At 41.7% G+C, this 18,505-nt stretch overlaps 1 protein-coding gene across 34 annotated transcripts in view; it reads left to right on the top strand.

Annotated features, from left to right (window-relative positions):
- celf5a (cugbp, Elav-like family member 5a) overlaps positions 1-18,505 on the top strand; it is a 183,141-nt gene that overhangs the window by 151,822 nt on the left and 12,814 nt on the right. For 10 of the 34 annotated variants that reach the window (XM_062423600.1, XM_062423584.1, XM_062423597.1 and 7 more), the window contains 4 exons: positions 556-681; positions 3,256-3,335; positions 9,919-10,065; positions 18,196-18,344. In XM_062423600.1, coding sequence (XP_062279584.1) covers positions 556-681; positions 3,256-3,335; positions 9,919-10,065; positions 18,196-18,344 — 502 coding nt within the window. Of the gene's footprint in view, positions 1-552; positions 682-3,255; positions 3,336-9,918; positions 10,066-18,195; positions 18,345-18,505 lie in introns of all 34 variants that reach the window. The other 24 variants (XM_062423598.1, XM_062423582.1, XM_062423594.1 and 21 more) reach the window with 4 other exon arrangements.

Here is an 18,505-nt window from a genome sequence, read left to right as displayed (position 1 = left end):
GAGAAAGGGGAGCGAGAGATGAATAGAGTGGGGAGAGAGAGTGAGTAAAAGAGGGAGGGGGGGGGGTGTTCAGCCAGTACAGTATGGTGTGTGGGAGGCTGGAGCTGCCTGGAGCCCCTTTTTTTTTTTTTTTTAAAGGACCAAAGACTTGTTCATTGTCTTGGGTCTCGGTGCCTGTGTGTAACGGAGAGAGACCTCTTCATTAGTCTTCCCATTCCTCTTTCCTCCAGCCCCTGACCACTCACTTACCCCCAGCAGCTACAGTATGTGCCCATACGGGACAAAACCTAGTTATACTAGAGATTAAAATGATCAGTCTTGGAGAAAAGATAATAGACTGTGACTCAAACCCAGACAGTACCAAATAAACAAGACAGTTACTATACTGTTCTAAGGCTCTGTGAACGTATATGTGTGTTTTTGTTTGTGGGCGAAAAGACAGCTCTTCGTTCCGCCAACAATAACAAGATTTCACTACTATACGCTCTCATATTGGTTTCATAATTGAGGTCAAAGTTATAATTTAACCTTGTGTCTCGTTGTTTGTTCCAGAAGACAGGAAGTTGTTTGTCGGGATGCTGAACAAACAACAGACTGAGGAGGATGTTTACCGCCTCTTCGAGCCCTACGGAGTCATCGAGGAGTGCACAGTCCTAAGAGGTCCTGATGGCAACAGCAAAGGTAGGAGCCATGACACAGTTGTCAGCATTATTTGGGTCACTGACAGAGGAGTGACAGTGTGTGTGAGTGTGTGTGTGTGTGTGGGGGGGGGGTTTCATATAAATTATATGTGACATGTGTTTCAGATATGGGTCAAATAGATTTTTCACATAATTACAGACATTTTTCTTACACTACACTATTTGATGTGCTAGACAGCTACAGGCAGTGACAAAAAAAGTTTGAATAAATGAATTCTATTTGACCGATGTTTGACCTGAACTATAAGATTTGAGTACAGAATTAGTTTGTTTGACTTTTTGTTTGGTTTGTAGGGATATTGAAACATTTGAAAAATAATCTTGATGTTTTATTGGGATAATAATGAAAATAATGAATATTTTAACTTTTTTTTGGGGGACAGAATTGTTGTGGATAGATAGCGCACTAATTTGTGATAAAAAATCCAAATGCCAGCATTGCTTCACATGGTACACACTTTAGCCACCAGCGAAACAGGATACCCCACTTTTTCAGTAATTGCAATCACATAAATGCAAGTCATTTTAAAATGCTGACTTTGCCACTACAAGGTCTTTTTCAGCATATACAGGTATCTGTGAAAAAAAAACCCAGTGTTGCAGTGTAAATCTGAAGCCATTCTTCCTGTGGATGTACTGCGGGCCCTTACTGTAACTTGGGTATTGTAGTGTTGATATCTTGCAGGCCTTTTTAAGACAGCCAAAACTTTTGGAGACATCAATTCCCTTTGACATGCAGCAAAGGGCAAAGGGACTAGTGTTTTTCATGTCTCTAAAGCCTATTCCCCGGCCAGCGCTTATGGAAATTGTTGGGGAATTATATCTAAGGGGGTTTGAAGCCAGAGCGCTCTGACTCTGCAGTGGTTTGGAGGAGGAGAAAGGAAAGATGGATGTCAAAACAATTCAAGTGTCCCCACTGTGAGGATGGGGGCAGCCAAAGGAAGTTCCATTTCTCTTTGTGGCTCGGCAATATTTGTGCTCTATCTAAGTCAGCTCTGTGGGTTGAATCACTCAAAACACAGACATTACTATCTATATATCCATCTTTTTCATCCAATGGGTGACTGAGTAAGTTTGTGATGTTTGTTTTTTTATTTAAAACCCAAACAAATAAATCATCTCTATCCTCCTCTGGCCAAAACAAACTTGTTTTTGAATTTAGTCATCACATGGTTGTTATTATTCTGGAAAATCCTCTGTAAAGAATTTATTTAATTAATTCCTAATTATAGTGGCATATAGTTTTTACTACTGTAACAAAGTCATTGTACAGGTCACGCTCTAGCTCTTTTCTGTCCATATCTCAACAGGGGGTAGTGGGTTGACAGCTGAATGGGCATCTTGATTGGCTGGTGTCCACAGGGATAAGCCCATTAAAAGGGGAAGAATGGCAGGGCGGCTGGGTCAAGCAGGATAGCTGATAAGGAGAATAAAGTGTGAAAGATTAAACGAGCAAAGAAAATAAACTTAAAATGAAATTAATGGGAAGAGGGTATAATTATAAGAGGGCACGGTGGCTCAGTGGTTAGTACTGCTGCCTTACTGCAACAGAGCCAGATTCACTTCCTCACACCTCAGTCTAGGTGTTGATTTCGGTTTCTTATGCCTTCTCTAAGTTTGATAAAGTCACTCCAGAGACATGCAAGAGTGAAATGAGCACTGTAATCTGCCCACATGTGTCACTGAGAGTGTTTGTTCTTTTGATAGCTGGTGAAGCTTGGACTGATTATCTGTTGGTCTCTGCCTTTCGCCCACAGCATCCAGAGAAACACCTGTGTGGAGATTTTTTGCATGTATTCTCTGTAGTTTGTTTTTTAATAATTGAGGCGAGTCATTGCCAGTGTATTGAGAATTTGATTCTTTAAAAATAGCCAAAGTGTGCAGCTTTGTAATCAATTTGAGGAATATATTTCAGGTTATACTATCAATTTCCCCGCTGTGAAAGGGGGACACTCTTCAATTTAATAAGTGAATAATTAATGTGCAACAGCTCAGTTTGTGAACCCACAAATATTTATCTTCATTGTGTTGTCACTGTATCTACTCCTCACAATTTTGCTGAAGGACATTAGAGCTAAGAGTGTCGCTTCTGTGGTTTCTGGCCTGTGGACAGACTTCTTCATGTTCACAAATATTGATCAGAACATCCTGCTGTAGAAACAATATACTGTAATAGGCTTTCAAATGGAGTGGTTTTCTATTTGAAGACATTACGAATTTAGCCAGTTTAGCTAATATTTAATATGCACAGACAGGCATGTGGTGCTAAATAGCATGCTTTTCTGCTTCATCAGTGCAATCTTTAGCCTGCAGCTTGCCTGCTTGTCTGCCTGCCTAATGCCCAGAGTGAAGCAGCCTGCTGTGCAGAGAGAGAGCCTCTCAGTCCACAGTGATTTCTGTGGTGTCAAATATAATTCCACATCCTTATTAATATACCGTCGGCTTTTAAACTCCTTTGATTGAATACATTTTACTGTATATATATTGTGTGTGTGTTTGCATGCGCCTGGGTGTGCATGCATGTGATCAGTTGTGCATCTGTTCTCTCTTTCAGGTTGTGCCTTTGTCAAGTTCTCCACACATACTGAGGCTCAGTCTGCAATCAGTGCTCTACATGGGAGCCAGACCATGCCAGTGAGTACAGCTCTCTCCCTCACATATATAAAAACAAAGACACACAAAGAAAAATACCTACACCGCACAACACGTACACAGTCTGCCACTTACAACAGTTGTGTGTAATCCACAAGAGCTGTAAACTCAGTTTTGAAGTTACCCCCAACTTCAAGGTTTTAATCAACTGATAGAAAGTGCGAGCATCCTCATAAATATCCCATTTCAAAAAAACAAAAAAAGGGAAACCGATACAACCAGAAATAACCTTCTGTCTCTTTAATTAACATGGTGCTTTTTTAAAAATTCAAATCTAATTTACAGATAAAACTGTTTAGAATGATAATTGAATTTTGGGTGAGTCATCAATCAGTAGTTCTGCTTGCATAATCAGTGAATATAACTCCAGTGTGGGATTACATTTGCTCGTTATGTAAGCATGCAGTGTCCTCTGAATTCTATCTATATTGGATTTACTATGAGCACCGAAGCTGTATGGCTCATTTGTATGTGTCTCATGTTCAGCCATTGTCCCCGTATACCTGATGGTGTCAAAATAAAAGCTACTTACTCTGCAATCCAAACCTGAATAGAGTTATTCTCTGTGACATCCGGCAAGCAGACAGAGAGTCACGTCCCATATTATACAGAAGCCTGAAGTGTACTCTGCTTTTATCCTCATTTTTGTTTTTGAAAATTCATGTCTCAAAGAAGCAGGGACCCTGAACTCCCTCCCACCCCATCTCACAGGTGTCGTGTTTCACTTTATGATTTCATTATTAATGGTTGCCAATGTGTGGCTCAAGAGAGGAAAGCAGCAAGAAGCACTAGAAGCCAGCTGTGCCATTTAGGTGCAACCTCCGAGTCAATCTAAGTGCAAATGACTGCAGGTCATGAGGAAAGACTCTGGATGTCCATTCTCTGTAGATACCCTACTTCTCTGCTGCTCCATCCCCCCTATCTCTGCTAGCTCTCTACCCCTCGCTCATCTCTCTTTGGCAGCCTCTCGGGATATTAGGCAATAGACTTGTTTACTCCACCTTTCACCACATTGGCTGCTGAATTATTCATCTAACTATAAGCAGGGGGCCGAAGGGAGGGGAGCAAGAGAGGGAGGAGGAGTGAGAGACAGAGAGAGGGAGGCAGAGGGAGAATGAGTGAATGGACAGGATTTATACCTCCTGCTCTGGTAAATTGATTATAGAAATCTGATCAGCATCTCATATCCTGTGGCTGCTGGAGGAGAGGGCACAGTGTGCCTGCCTTGCTGAGATTAGCGGACCACCGGTGCACCATTACGCCTCAGCAGGATAGTGCTATTCAGAGCAAAGTGTCCATCAATGTAGCAAAGATCCTGGAGAAACCTTGGACCACACATCCTGTGTGTCAATTTGAGTTTATTTTAATGGAGTCAGAGCTGCTAAAAGAAGTCAAGTACAAGTGCGGAAAAGTGACGCATTAATCTAAATTGATTAAATGAACAAATGAATAGAGACAATTGACAGCTACAATACAAGATACATACTGTACTTGTAAAGGACATCCATTGCCTCCAGCTGGCAACTGTTTTAAGCAATCGCCTCATTTGTATTTCTTTTGGGCTGATAGAAATGATTAATTGTTCTAATGAACTAAGACAAACTGAGCCAGCATACACCGTGTGTGTGTGTGTGTGTGTGTGTGTGTGTGTGTGTGTGTGTGTGTGTGTGTGTGTGTGTGTGTGTGTGTGTGTGTGTGTGTGTGTGTGTGTGCATATTTGCTGTCACACCAAGGCCGTAGCTGATGAGCAGAGTCAGAGAGATGACCATGATTAAAGGCCGGCCAATAGCCTTCCTTGCCGAGGTGTTGAAGTGCACCGAATATTAACACTGCAACTAACTACAGCAGTTTGATAGATCTACTGCCAATCCCCCAAAGCGTGAGCACTGGCTTCTTAGAGTTTGAGGTTGCACACATACGCACACATGAACGAATGTGTGTGCATACATAAACATCTACAAACAGAAGCACTTTGCGGGTATGCATGAGCACACATACACACACTTTCTATATTGCTCCTCTTTCTGTTTCACTGTCATATGCTCGTACAGCCATGGGCTAGGGTCAAAGGCTCCCTGACTGATCTTATTTTCCAGCTCGGAGGACTTGAGCTGAATACATTTGAGCTATTCATGTAGAGGGAGAGTGGGCATTTTTTATGCATTATATGTGTGAGTTGGGGAAGAATGAGAAAATCTGCGTGTCGTATGGAGAGTGCGTATACATAAATGACAGTAGTTTATGTGTGCATACATGTTTTGGGGAGCGGATACTAATTACTGCATACATGAGATAGTGTAATTGTGTGAATTGTAGGAGTGCATCAGCAGGGCAAATGTAAGGCCTTAGTTGGTTGCTCCATCACACTCTCTCTTATCATATTTCAAGCATGCATACCTCCACGTCCCATACACACTGCCACCATCCCTTGGCCTCCCTCGGCTTTCACGCACACACTCTGCCACAGTTCAGGATATGCGTGGCTCAATTAAACATTTAAACGCTAGAGCTGTAAAGCAAATTGCAGGCATTCAGCAGGGCCATGTAGGAAGTAAGTCCTGGGACAGAATTACACATAGACAAGGGGGGTGCGGGTCAGGTCCGTAGAGCCGTGCTCATTTTAACTCTGTATCCGCGTCAGCTCAGCCTGGGTTTCAGGCTGTTTCAGCTGACAAAGGCACTGAGATAGAAACACTGGAGCAGGATGATGGAAGGATAAGAGCAGAACAAAGGAAAGCAAATGAGGTAAAGTTTGCATAGAAGACAGACTCGGATGATTGAGAATGAAGAGAAGAGCAAAGAGGGTTAAGAAAAAAAGCACCCAAATGTGATTCCCCTGTTGCCTGATCTTCTCTATTACTTCAGACAGTGAACACACACGTAGGCGTCATGAGTGCCGGGATTTGATACTCAGCAAGACACATTGTTTTAATGTACAGATCAATATGTCATTATATGTCATACTAATGAAATGGAAGGCGGAAAGACGAATCTTCAGCAGATGCTGTAAATAAATGCTGGTTTCAGTCAGAAAACAGTAACAGTCTCATTGTGTATTCAATGAGATGCAGAGTTTTAATGTCGGTGTTTCACAAGGATGATAGATCTTTGCGTTGCTACTCATTAAACAATGTTCTGCCTTTTTTAACTTACTGTTTACTGTTAAAGATTTGTCATTTCTACCTAGGCAATTTAAATTCTAATAACTGAATATATTACAGTCATCTGTTATTTTACTAGTCAAGCTCAAAGAGGATGTATGCTTGTATAAATCCACTGGCTACTTGGGGTGGAAATATTGGAGGTAATACCTTATCACTACAATAAGCCTTGAATAGCATTTTGCAACATGCAATTTAATTTTATGTGATAGTGGGGGCACAACAGAGCCGTCATAATTTTCCATTTTTTAATGTAAAAGGAAAAAACTTGTAAAGAAACTCTCCGCTTAAAAAAACACGTCAAATGGTGTCCAGATAAACTGCACATACAGTTTGCACTCATATTCTAAACAACTACATTTTTAATACTAAGTCATATAATTATGGAAAGCAAAGTGCATGGAGTATGACGTCGTATGTCGTGGAGAAGCAGGCAGCTTTACTGGCGTTATACTCTGAGTAACAAAGGAAGAAGTATTAATCTCAACAGTGACTGCACTCTCCATCATAGTCGTTATATCACCAACACAAGCAGCGATGAAAAAAAAAAGCCTGATAGCTGTAAGAATATTGAAATCCATTTTATCAAAAAGCTATCATTGGGATCATCTTAATCCCTGAAGGTGTCTATGCATGCCTTCATTTTGGTGTGTTTGTGCTCACGTTTGAGTGGACTGGATCATAATATGACTAACCCACAGAGATCGGGACACCATTAAGCCCTTCTCCGTGTGACACCATGAAACCATTACAGGTTTCTCTTGGTGTTATAGCTTTATAAGATACATCTTTCTTCAAGCTTTACTCTGAACTAATGCAAGCAGGAAGACATTTAAAGTTAAAGAAATATGAAATTAATAGCTGGGCGTGCAGCTTTATCTTCTGTATTCACATGAGGGTGTGCAGCTTGGACAGACACCAAGCCTCCTTGGCAATGAGAAGGAACTGTAAAGACGCAGACTTTCTTTTTGCTTCTGAAACTCAGTAGTGCCTTTTTTTATCCTCCCTGTTTAATTCCCTTTCCTTCAGTGGCTCTCTAGGCAGCTGGGAGCCGCCCGGAAGGGGGATTCTGCTCACACTTGGCAGCTTAAAAATTTAATGAGACTTTTACTTCACACTTCATCCTCCTCTCTTTATAGCAATGGAGATTCTGCTCACTGATATTCTGACAGGCCTAACTGGGAAAACCTTGGAGATAAACAAATGTGGCAATGGATGCTTTGCAAACATCCATAAGATTCAGGTGTCATAAGGAGTCACAGTGGGAGGGCAAACTCACTGTATAGACCTTAAACAAAAGCTTTGCACAGAGTAGGACATACTTACAAGAGTATTAAAAAGAATGGCAAAAGGCTCTTACACAACCAGACAGGTCCGTTCACAATTACCACATTTCTATTATCCAGCACGCTACAGTCTAGTTGTAGCTGGAAAAGAGGCTGACTGCATAGTTCCAACTTAATATCCTCAGATTATATATCTCAGCTTTCCTCCAAAATTTGAAAAGCAAAGTAAGACCACTCAGCTCTTATTATCAAGGAGGATAGGACTTTAATAGCTTTTTTTTTTCTTCTTAATTGTGAGAGAGAGTTAAAATATTCAACTGCACTGCCCTGTCCTGGACGCTCCCAAAGTTAAACCTCATAATAAAGTTAATGATGCAGATAGAAAAAATCTGGACAGACACAACAGGCAAACACTAAACCTGCAGCTGTGTCAAAGTTAACCTTGAAGTGACTGAGCATAGTTTTAATATTGCTTAAGAGATTTACAAACAGAAATACAGGTGGAAAATATTCTTTATATGTTGCTCTGTCTCATCGTTTGTTTAATAGTCAACTGGCCCACCGGTCCGTCAATCTCTCAACTAACTAGGCAGTCAGCCATTCAGCCACTATCCAACTACCCACTCACCTACAATCCTTCAAAGCTGTGATTCAAGTGGTAAGCATGGCAGCAGGAGAAGAGGGCTAGGGGGAATATTGAGAAAAGTGGGGAGAAAGGGAAAAGAAGAGGATAAAATCTATACGCTACAGTTGAAAGGTCCAGTGCCTGTCTTTGAACATCTCCAGCTATCTGCAGATGTCTTAATAAGGATACTTTCTGAGACCTTAGTCAGGTAATGCAAAGAAAAGGGGCTGCAATGCATTATGCAATAGTCATATTGAGCTAGCATTACTGTTGTCATTTATAAAAAGTCGTTTCACCCAAATCCACCCAAACCAAGAAATACCTCTTTAGCCTTTTAAAAACCCCAACACCCAACCTTCACCAGTCACTACTGTTATTGACAATCTTGCATCAATTTCAGGGGGCCCCTTATTGTGACTGACACACAACCTTTCTACACTGTCAGATCAGAGTAATATTTCGGCCTTTTATGTGGATCGATTGGCCACTTTGGGGGCGCAGAGGGGAGGAGAGGCGGAGCGCACAAAAGGTCAACTGTAGCGCTAAATCATTTGAAGATTCTTAATGAAGGGTGTGTGGCAGACACACCTGCTGGTTTCATTATTGGGCTGCAGAAAGAGGTAATAGTGTTGATAAGGGATGGATAGCCAGAGCTGAAAAGAAGAAGAGGGAGGCTAAAACAGACAGAGGACAGAATCAGAAAAATTGACTCAAAAAGCAAATTTTTTTTTACGAACACTTTTACCAAGGTCAATCGGTGCTTACTGGTACCACTGCTAATTGTAGCTCTTACTTCAAATTATTGTACATTGCAGATCTTTTAACCTCGAGTGTAGTAAGGAGCGCCAAGGTTACACACTGTGTATATGTACCGCAGGGGGAAATCTGGGGGAAAATATAAAGTATTTATGACATGTGGACTGAGGATGCCTTGCCCCCAAGTGATTTTGTACATATGTTTAACACTGATTGAAGGAGCTGAGGGTTTCTGTCTGCACATCTGCATACAGAGCTGCTCCCTCAATATAAGTAGAATATTTTTATTCTTTACATATCTCTGTTAAGTTCATGTTTATGTATGCCAGCTGCACGATCCTCTCTCTGCAATAATACAAATGTGCAATGATGTCGTATCAAGACGGCTAAAAAAAAAAAAAAAACATGCAATTAGAGGGGCTCACTAAGTATTGATGTTAACAGCGGTTGTTGTTGCTAATGAACCTGACATACTAAGAGATCCGAAATAATAACCAATAACATTATAACATATGTATTGGACTTTTTAAGCCTTTTGTTAGCGGCTGTCTCTACATATATTTTAAGTCATAACGGTCGTATATTCAAATGATTCCCTGAAGTACCTCAAAACCTTTGGGCGAAATAAGTATGCACACTGCAAGACTGAGTGTCTGCTGGCACTCTGAAAGGTGCTTGCGATCAAGCAGGGTTAAGTATTCATGCTCTCTGATTTTCTGTTCCCTCTACCGCCTCAGGGTGCTTCCTCCAGCTTGGTGGTCAAGTTTGCCGACACAGACAAGGAGCGCACCATCAGACGTATGCAGCAGATGGTTGGCCAGTTTGGCATCTTCAACCCAGCCATCGCCCTTCCCTTCAGCACCTACAGCTCTTACGCACATGCGGTGAGTTGGAAAAGACATATGTAGCACACTCAGTATAACTCAAATGGACAGAATATTTATATAAATGCCTAATGGTTAATTATGTATGATATGCATGTATTTGTTTTGTTCTACAGTCCTTAAATCTGCTTTAATCATAGTAATATAATATTCACATTAACCATCTTTAATAATATTTAATCATAATGATGTTAATGTGTATGTGACAGGTATCGTTCAAAGTAATGAACCCACATCACTATCTAAGGGGCAATTCAGCATCTTTCAGCCTATTGTTTTTGTTTAGGAATCTGTTTTCTGCAACAAAAAAACCTATAAATCCAACAGTACAGTAGCTGTCAAGAACCAAACAACAATGCCAAACAAAGTTAGCGTCTTGCTTGTGAACATAGTGGAGCATTTAGCAGCTAAAAAGTTTGGTATTTCCCACAGGAGTTAATGGAGTGCAAACCAAAGCTAAAAGGCAAATACTAGGCTTCATTTATCAGGTGGCCAGAAACACAACTCCAAACGAATGCTAATGTTACTCTGTATCTGCTCAATGTGCGGATAAACAACTTAAGTTTGCCATTTCAAAAAAAGGTGATAATATGTCAGTGCTGTGTTCACAGCTTGTTTCTGCTGCCCCCAAGTGACCATAAATGTACAGGTTTGAATCCATCTGTTGCATATGTTTTATTCTGCTGACCCTCACAACATAAAGAGTCTGGGAAGTTATATTTAATGGAGCCAAAACATTTAAGGCATTCGGTCTCATGCATGAATCTTTTCTTATTTTTTTTTAGTTTGTTCGTGCACAAAGCAATAATGGGAAATCCTAAGTGGGATTCAACAAACTCCCTTAACTGCCTAAACTTGTTGTAAATCATTTATTTGCCACCTGTTCATGAGGAGGAAGGCGTTTATGAGATATGGTCATTAGCATAATCCACACCCCTAAAGCTGACATATAAGGCTCCATGTTCTGCTCCGTTTCATTCACAAAAAGTTCCTCAAGAGTTAAAACGCTGCGTAACTTCAAGTCCTGCTTTCAGAAATCAGAAGACAAATACATCACAATTTTAGGAGTGGCTGAATATGAATCTAACAAGTCATCAGAGCAGCTCTGCACTGTGGCAGAAATAAAGAGTGAATGCTTTGACATGAAGTTAGATGCTAAAAAACGGTTTTCTAAAACAAATTGCACTGTGATGAAATGTGATCATGTGACAACCACAGAGGTATTAGAGGAGAATATTATGGTCTACAGGTGATGTTACACTGTCAGCTGCAACACAACATGATACTAGACAGAGAGCTGCAGAGAGACACAGAGGCAGCTGTTGCAGTGAGGGACAACTACTGAAATATAGACGCTGCGGTGATAATGAAAATATGGTAAACATAATATTTGTTTGTTTGACTTATACAGTCATTTTTTGTTTATTTCGGTATCATCTTCATACTCAAATTTAATCTAGATGAAGACATTATAATTCTATGTCAAACACGTGAAGAAAGGCAGAGATGACCTGTTCAAAAATAATAAATGCCGCAAATGTTCCTACGTTACTCGTATGTTCATTTTAACAACAAATCTGTTTGTATGAGTGCTTCTTGAACGAGGCCCATTGTGTGTAGAATTTGCATATTTTTGAATTGAAACCCCCCCAGAGTTAAAGTATGAAACCCCTCCTGTGGATCCTGACCAGGGACAATGAGATGAATGGACTGAAAGCAACACATTGACTGCACTAATCTCACCGGGATTGTCTAATTTTTCTATAAACAAAAATGTATGCCATCAGCATAACATGAGAGACCACATAAAAATCACACTGTGGCTTTTAGTTGTAAGATGATGTTGTGTCTGCAGGAACATGTTTTCTGATCAGTACCAAACACATCACTATTGTTGACCTATAATCCGTGTTGGGCTGATCGGGGTATTGTTGAGGTAGGACCACGGACAAACAAAGTAACTCTGGGTTTACCTTTATACCTTTAGCATAGCTGTAATTTGGTCCAAACAGAGAGACCTTCAAGAAACTGCACTTTTTTCTCTATTGTGATCCCTCCTTAGTAAACATTATTATAAGTGAAAATGAGCTTGCTTAACTATGATCACTTCCATCACCATCACTTCTTCCTCCTCTCCTCCTTCTAAGCAGCGCTGCAATGACATTACATCCAGGCTTTAACTACCCTCAGCACGTAGGCACATACACATTTAGTTAGCCTGTACCTGCTAACCCCTTCATCAGCTTCCCTCTGCCCTCCTACCCTAATTGCCCACCATACCACCAAGCCCCCCCCTCCCCTTAGGGCATGGCATCATACAGACCCACACACACACACACACACACACACACACACACACACACACACACACACACACACACACACACACACACACACACACACACACACACACACACACACAGACACACACACACACACACACTCACACACACACATACAGCAGACGCACAGCTCTTTGATGAGTCCAGACAGTCTATGCAGTCCTTTTCACCATGCGCCCCCTCTACCCTCTATCACACTGCTTCTCTACCTCCCCCTGTCCCTCCCTCTGGGTCCATAAGATGCTTCAGGGGCCACAGTTGACTCAGAATATCCCATGGGCAGCTGCGCAAAAACTTTCTTCTACCCTGCTGAGGCAGAGCATGAGCACGCACACCCACACATGCACATACATGCACATGCATATGCTCAACCTACTTGAAGCAGGCTAAAATACATTTAGGAGAATCTTTCCATCCAGCACCAAGATAAAAACCTTGGCCTTTGTCACAACACACTGCATAAATCCACATTAACATCCAGAGAGTATTTATTTACAATCAACAAATTCATTTTTCCTGCATTTATTTGGATGTAAAAGATTTTTTTTCCCGCTGTGTCTAAATGCCAGGATTAATTGTTGATGTTAGCCAGGTCTTGGGGGCTTATCCATTTCCCTCATTTTCATATCACAGCCATGGGACCCAGTGTGAAATGTGCAAATTGACCATCCCAGAGTAATTGCGAGGCCATCTCTTGTGCTCTCTCCAGTACAACTCCCACCTTCATTACCATTCATGAAATGCAGTCCTTTCCCAGGAAATGTGGAGAAATGCAAATGTTTAAGGGGTGGTGGAGGCAGTGGCGGTCTGCGGGGAGACCATTGTGCCCCGCTCAGGTTGGCCATGACTCTTATTTACTATGGCAGAGACCCGTGTCGACTCATACAGACACACATAAGAGTGGACACACTCGAACACACTGTGCAGCAAATGCTCTTTCTCTCTCTCTCTCCTCCCTCTCTCGCTCATACACACATAATATGACAAAGAGCAGGATGATGCTAAGAAATTGAGTTCCAAGTGAAAGTAACAAGGGCATGGGGGATACTTGAGCATTAGAGAGAATCAATTACCATTAAATCTAAAGGAGAAATTGCATGTATGTGGTTTCTCGACACAAAGATTATACAGCATGAATGATGTTGGTGAAGGTGAAATTCTCCTTGTATTAATATTATGAATCACAGACTATGGATGCCATGTACCTAGATATAATGAATTCAGCAAAATAAAGAAAGTCGTGGAGAAACTCTGAGGCAAGGCAACCTTGGAGATAAACTCACCCCAACTTTTGATAAAGTAATGAGTTCACAAGAGGCAGTAATGGATTATCAGCAAGACCCTTGTCTTCATATCTCGCTAAAGACTTATTTAATGAAACTAAACAGTGATTCGGACTGCTACAGTAGTGTGCGCATTAATGTGGAATAAAGAGAAATACTTATCTTTAGGGTGGGTACCCAGTTTGCACACATTAGATTACATTAGAGTCTTTGGTGCTGGCTGCATGCACATGGTGTGCAGCCTTGATTCCCCTGTAGTCACTGGGAATGTGCTGAAGTGATACAATGAATGTTTCTTTACGGCAAGATAAACTACACATATTCCCCCAAGACGAAAAACCTGCAGTGACAGAAAAAAGACTTTATCTCCAAAGACACACTACATGTTCGCCTACTCTCCATATACACTGGCCAAGAGAAGAGGAGGTGGCACAGTATAGAATACAGACGTGGGGAGAGATGGTATATATAGCTATAACCAGGGAGTACAGTAAATGGTAAATTCAAAGAGCTACCTCTCCACTACAGCAGTGGATAGGATTAGAGTTGAGCTGACAGCCAGTAAATTGGATTTTAGTCAAACCAGGAGAAGGAGGGGGCTCTGAACACAAATTGTAGGGGTACAACACTGACAACATATGCCAAAAATGAGAAATGTGCCATTTTCTCGATAGACACAGACACTGGTGTGTTCTGACAAGAGACATCCTATTTGCAAAAAGGTGATTTCATAAAACACAAGTAGAAGGAGAGAGCGGGAGTGTGATTCCATGTTTCATTCCAGTGTTAGTAGTGAGTGATAATAGTTCTCCCATGAATCGCTGAATACAAGTAATAAAACCAGCTTTTATTACCTTTTGTATTCCCCCTCCAAGACACAAACATCATATTTGTTCACAATTAGATATGATTCAAGTTGCTTTTCTTCCCTCCTCTTCTAAAGCCATGTATCTTGTGAAGACAGCCATTTTAGCTTCTCTTGGTCTCTTTTTAGGTGGAGGGCTATACAGTGTCCGAGGACTAGAGATAAGTTTGAGATTTAAAGGCACCTCCAGCACTGCGGCCCTCTTACCTCCCTAAAAGATGCATCAGACTGTGTGTGTGATAGATAAATGAGAGGAGAGAAAATGGTTTAACTTGGTGCTAATAGTGACAATGTGTGGGTGGATGATTTCTGTAAACTCACATTAGGAAACATCTCCCCCTGTTGGAGAGGTTCACATTCATTTTTCAAAATAGCACACACAAGAAATGATGGTAGAAGATTACTGAATCATTTGGCTGTACTGTAAACTTCACACACACACACACATAAACACACACACATGGGCATGTATGTGACCTGCTTTAGTTGTCTTATACTTGTGAGGACCAGCTCTTTACAGTTCCTGAATATGTCTTATCACAAACACACACACACACATTACAAAGTGCATCAGAGATGAAAAAACCTATTAAAATCTTCCTGTGGAAATGCAGCCTGCTAGGATGTGGGTAACAAATGAGGCCCCTCAGCTTCAGTCTTCTGTCCTCAGTCTTTTAGTTCACCTCATTGACCCACAGCCTCCCTCTCTCTCACATTTGTTCAACCCTTTTCACCTACTTTGCCTGTCTTTGTGTCCCCCCCCCCCTCATCCCCAGCTGGTTGGGCTATAAGGGGTCACATGTGACAGTGCTGAGAGTCAGCGAGTCACAGAGCAGCGCTACAGAGATAATTGCCATGTGATAAAGAGGTGATTGCCCGCTGGCACCAGGAGAGAGTAATGCCATCAGGTTGCAATAAAAAAGCAGATGTCTGACACTAAATGAATGCTGCTGGAGCCCAACTTTCTTTGCTCCCTTTCATCTCCTGTGCGCTTCTCTTTTGTCCCTCTTGTTTCCATCTGCCTTTTCTTCCCTCTTCCTTTTTTTACCAAGAGGAAGCAGAAAAGGTTGTCTCTGTGATGATGAAGACTCAGTTCTGCTCATTCTCCGCCAGAGACATTTGCTATCTGCTGGTTAGTTCATAAATAAAGAAATGGGAATGGCTTTTGAATATAATGCCTTTGAAATTTTGAAAAAGAAAAAAAAGGAATATACATATGAAAAGTAAAATGGAATGACTTTGAATATCTCTGTCAACATAACTAATCTGCTCTGTGCTCTTTATTTTATTTTTTTTTTATCAGAGCCAGTTTGTAATAACCAGTGGATTCCAACATAATTACATGCTTGAGTTTCCAATTTGCTGCATTTTAATTTGGAACGAAGCATCAATGAATGCTGGAGTTGTTATCCATGACAATCTGACGGATGGCATTAAGGATTGCATTTTCGAAGACATGCATTGTCGGAGAGGCTAGTATTTTGGAGTCGCTTGTATTCATTTGTGTTTCATTATTACTCCATCCAGGCCTGCACCTTGTATAAGGCCACAGGACCCACAACGAATAGGCTGCAGGCTTATTAGAATCAGCCTGAAGCCTCCAGTCCTTGCTGAAAGCTGCAAGCACAGCCCGAGAAGAGACAAAGAAACAGTGAGCAGTGTGACAATGTATTTATTCTATAGGCTAATACCAGCCCAGTCAGACTTTCATCCTGAAGTCCAACCCTATTCATGTCCTAATAAGGGGGGCAGTCACAGGATTGCCAAAGCAAGGGAGCCCCAGATCCTCTAGACTTCTTTGTTTGTTTCTATGTCATTGCTTTTGTTTAGTTTCTTGTTCCCTCTCTTTCTTTTGTAGCTATGACCCCTTAAAAGCTCAATTCATCTTATTTGGAAAGGAATGGATGATCCCCATTTGTCACGTTGATAAAATTATGCAAATGACAAAAGGTGTTAATAGATAGCAGAGTCAAGGTATGCTGCTAATGGATGAGATGCCAGCGCTGGGCATTCTACAGCGGGACAGCCGCTTTCAGGTTACCTGACAGGGGCACTGAGGGAAAATAATTGGCTTTTCTGTTGCAGGGTCCCGATGCAAATACAAGCAAAGTGGCATTCTATAGTGTTATTGTCTCACAATATCGTCATTAGCATTAGTGCCTCTGGCAGAAGAGTTTGATTTCTGCTTATATGAGTCAGTCTCAGGCCACAACGATCATCACCTCTCCTGACAAACAGCAGCTATGCAGTATTAAACAGATGCAGAGACAGGGGCGAGGGGTTGGTCCAGCTGTGTTTGTATTCCTACACCACACAGGTCTGCATGCCTGATAGGCAGCTACATAGCCTGCAAAAGATTATTGATTCCCTAGATAAACCCACTGGTTCACAAGCTGCAAAAGCCATTGTACAGTGATGGATTTTTTTCTGAATTAGGCATTCAGCATGTGGTTTGAACAAGGAGAATTTAAGCTGAGTGCAGAAACTCAAATAGTCTCTATCGCTCTTCATGCATGTTGTGTGTTTGTGTGTGTGTGTGTGCGTGCGTTTGTGTCCGCATGTCTGAATAAACACTCAGTGGGCTGCATTGGATGGAAAATAGTTTCAGTTCTCCCTTCTCACTTCATGCTAAGTAAATGCAGAGTGAATGAAAGGATATTGATTTGATCTCTTTGTGGGATTGTCCAATGGGTGAGAATCGACTGCCATTGCAACATTCTGACTAACACACTGTATTACTAACATGGTCTGGAATCTGAGTTGCTAGCTGTGCCTGCTTTAAAAACACAGTTGAAATGACTTAGGGTCTGGATTAAGTGACATCTCAAAACAGAATGTCTTTCTACTTGCCAAAAAACACAATGTTGTTTGGCAAAGCAAAGCAAAGCAAAGACTGTGGCCATTTAATGAAGCTCTAATCCCAAAAGTATTCTGTTTGCGAAATGCCCTCTATTTTGGCAAAAGTAGCCCAGAGACAAGCCTTGTGGTTTCAGACTAAATCATGGAACAAAGCAAATTTTAAACTGGATGAATGTCAGGCTACAAGCAGCGGTCATTACAAATACATCAGAAAAATTAGAGATGAGTCCGGGAAAAAGAGAGTGCGAGCCATCTGTGGCAATTCTATACAGTCAAACAGAGTATTGTGAAGTTTGACAACTGTAAGGAAAAAGCATTGCAACTCTTCTGCAAACTTTGCCTGTTCCCTGAGCACAGAGATAATGTGCACATGTCAATGCCTTGATTTGTATGAGCCCAACAGACAGCTATTAAATCGTTTCTGCAGCTGGTGACAGGCTTCCTGCTGGGAGGATAGACAGATTCACTAAACATAGGTTGACAGGCTTCTTTTTTCTTCCCTTTCTTTTATTCCGCTCTACTTTCTCTGTACTTCCCATGCACTATCCATCCATCAACCTCAACATACATCCCTCCCTCTGTTCTACCCTTGCTGTGTTTCTCTCCCCACTCTTGCCCCCCTTCTCCTGCCTTTGTCTGACTCCTTCCCAACTTACTATATTTTTCATTACAATCTGTCCTCCCCTCACCTCTCTGGTGCTCCGTTCTCCCACCTGCTCCCTCACACACCCCATCCGACCCATCTTTCCTCCACCCATTTCTCCGTGTCCATCTTCTTTAGCTCATGCAGCAGCAGGCAGCCATCATGGCAGCAAGCCACGGAGGTTACCTCACGCCAAGTGTGGCTTTCCCTGCCACGCAGATCCACCAGATGGGGGCGCTCAACATCAACAGCCTGCCACCCACTACCATGACCCCGGTGTCGGGTGAGTTTCATCAAACCCTGGGTGAGCACGCAGTTTCATTACCTTTCCTATCGTAAGTGTGTGTGTGTGTGTGTTTGTGGAGTAGAGGTGTGTTGGTGACGCCAGTGGCAAGTTCTCTGTGATTGAGTCAATGTGTGTGTATGTGTGTGTGGGGGGGCTTTGTGT

The sequence above is a fragment of the Scomber scombrus genome, chromosome 8 (assembly GCF_963691925.1).
Source record: "Scomber scombrus chromosome 8, fScoSco1.1, whole genome shotgun sequence".
Lineage (NCBI taxonomy): Eukaryota > Metazoa > Chordata > Actinopteri > Scombriformes > Scombridae > Scomber > Scomber scombrus.
The sequence above is the reverse complement of the archived record's forward strand: the minus strand, read 5'-3'. Positions and strand labels throughout refer to the sequence as shown.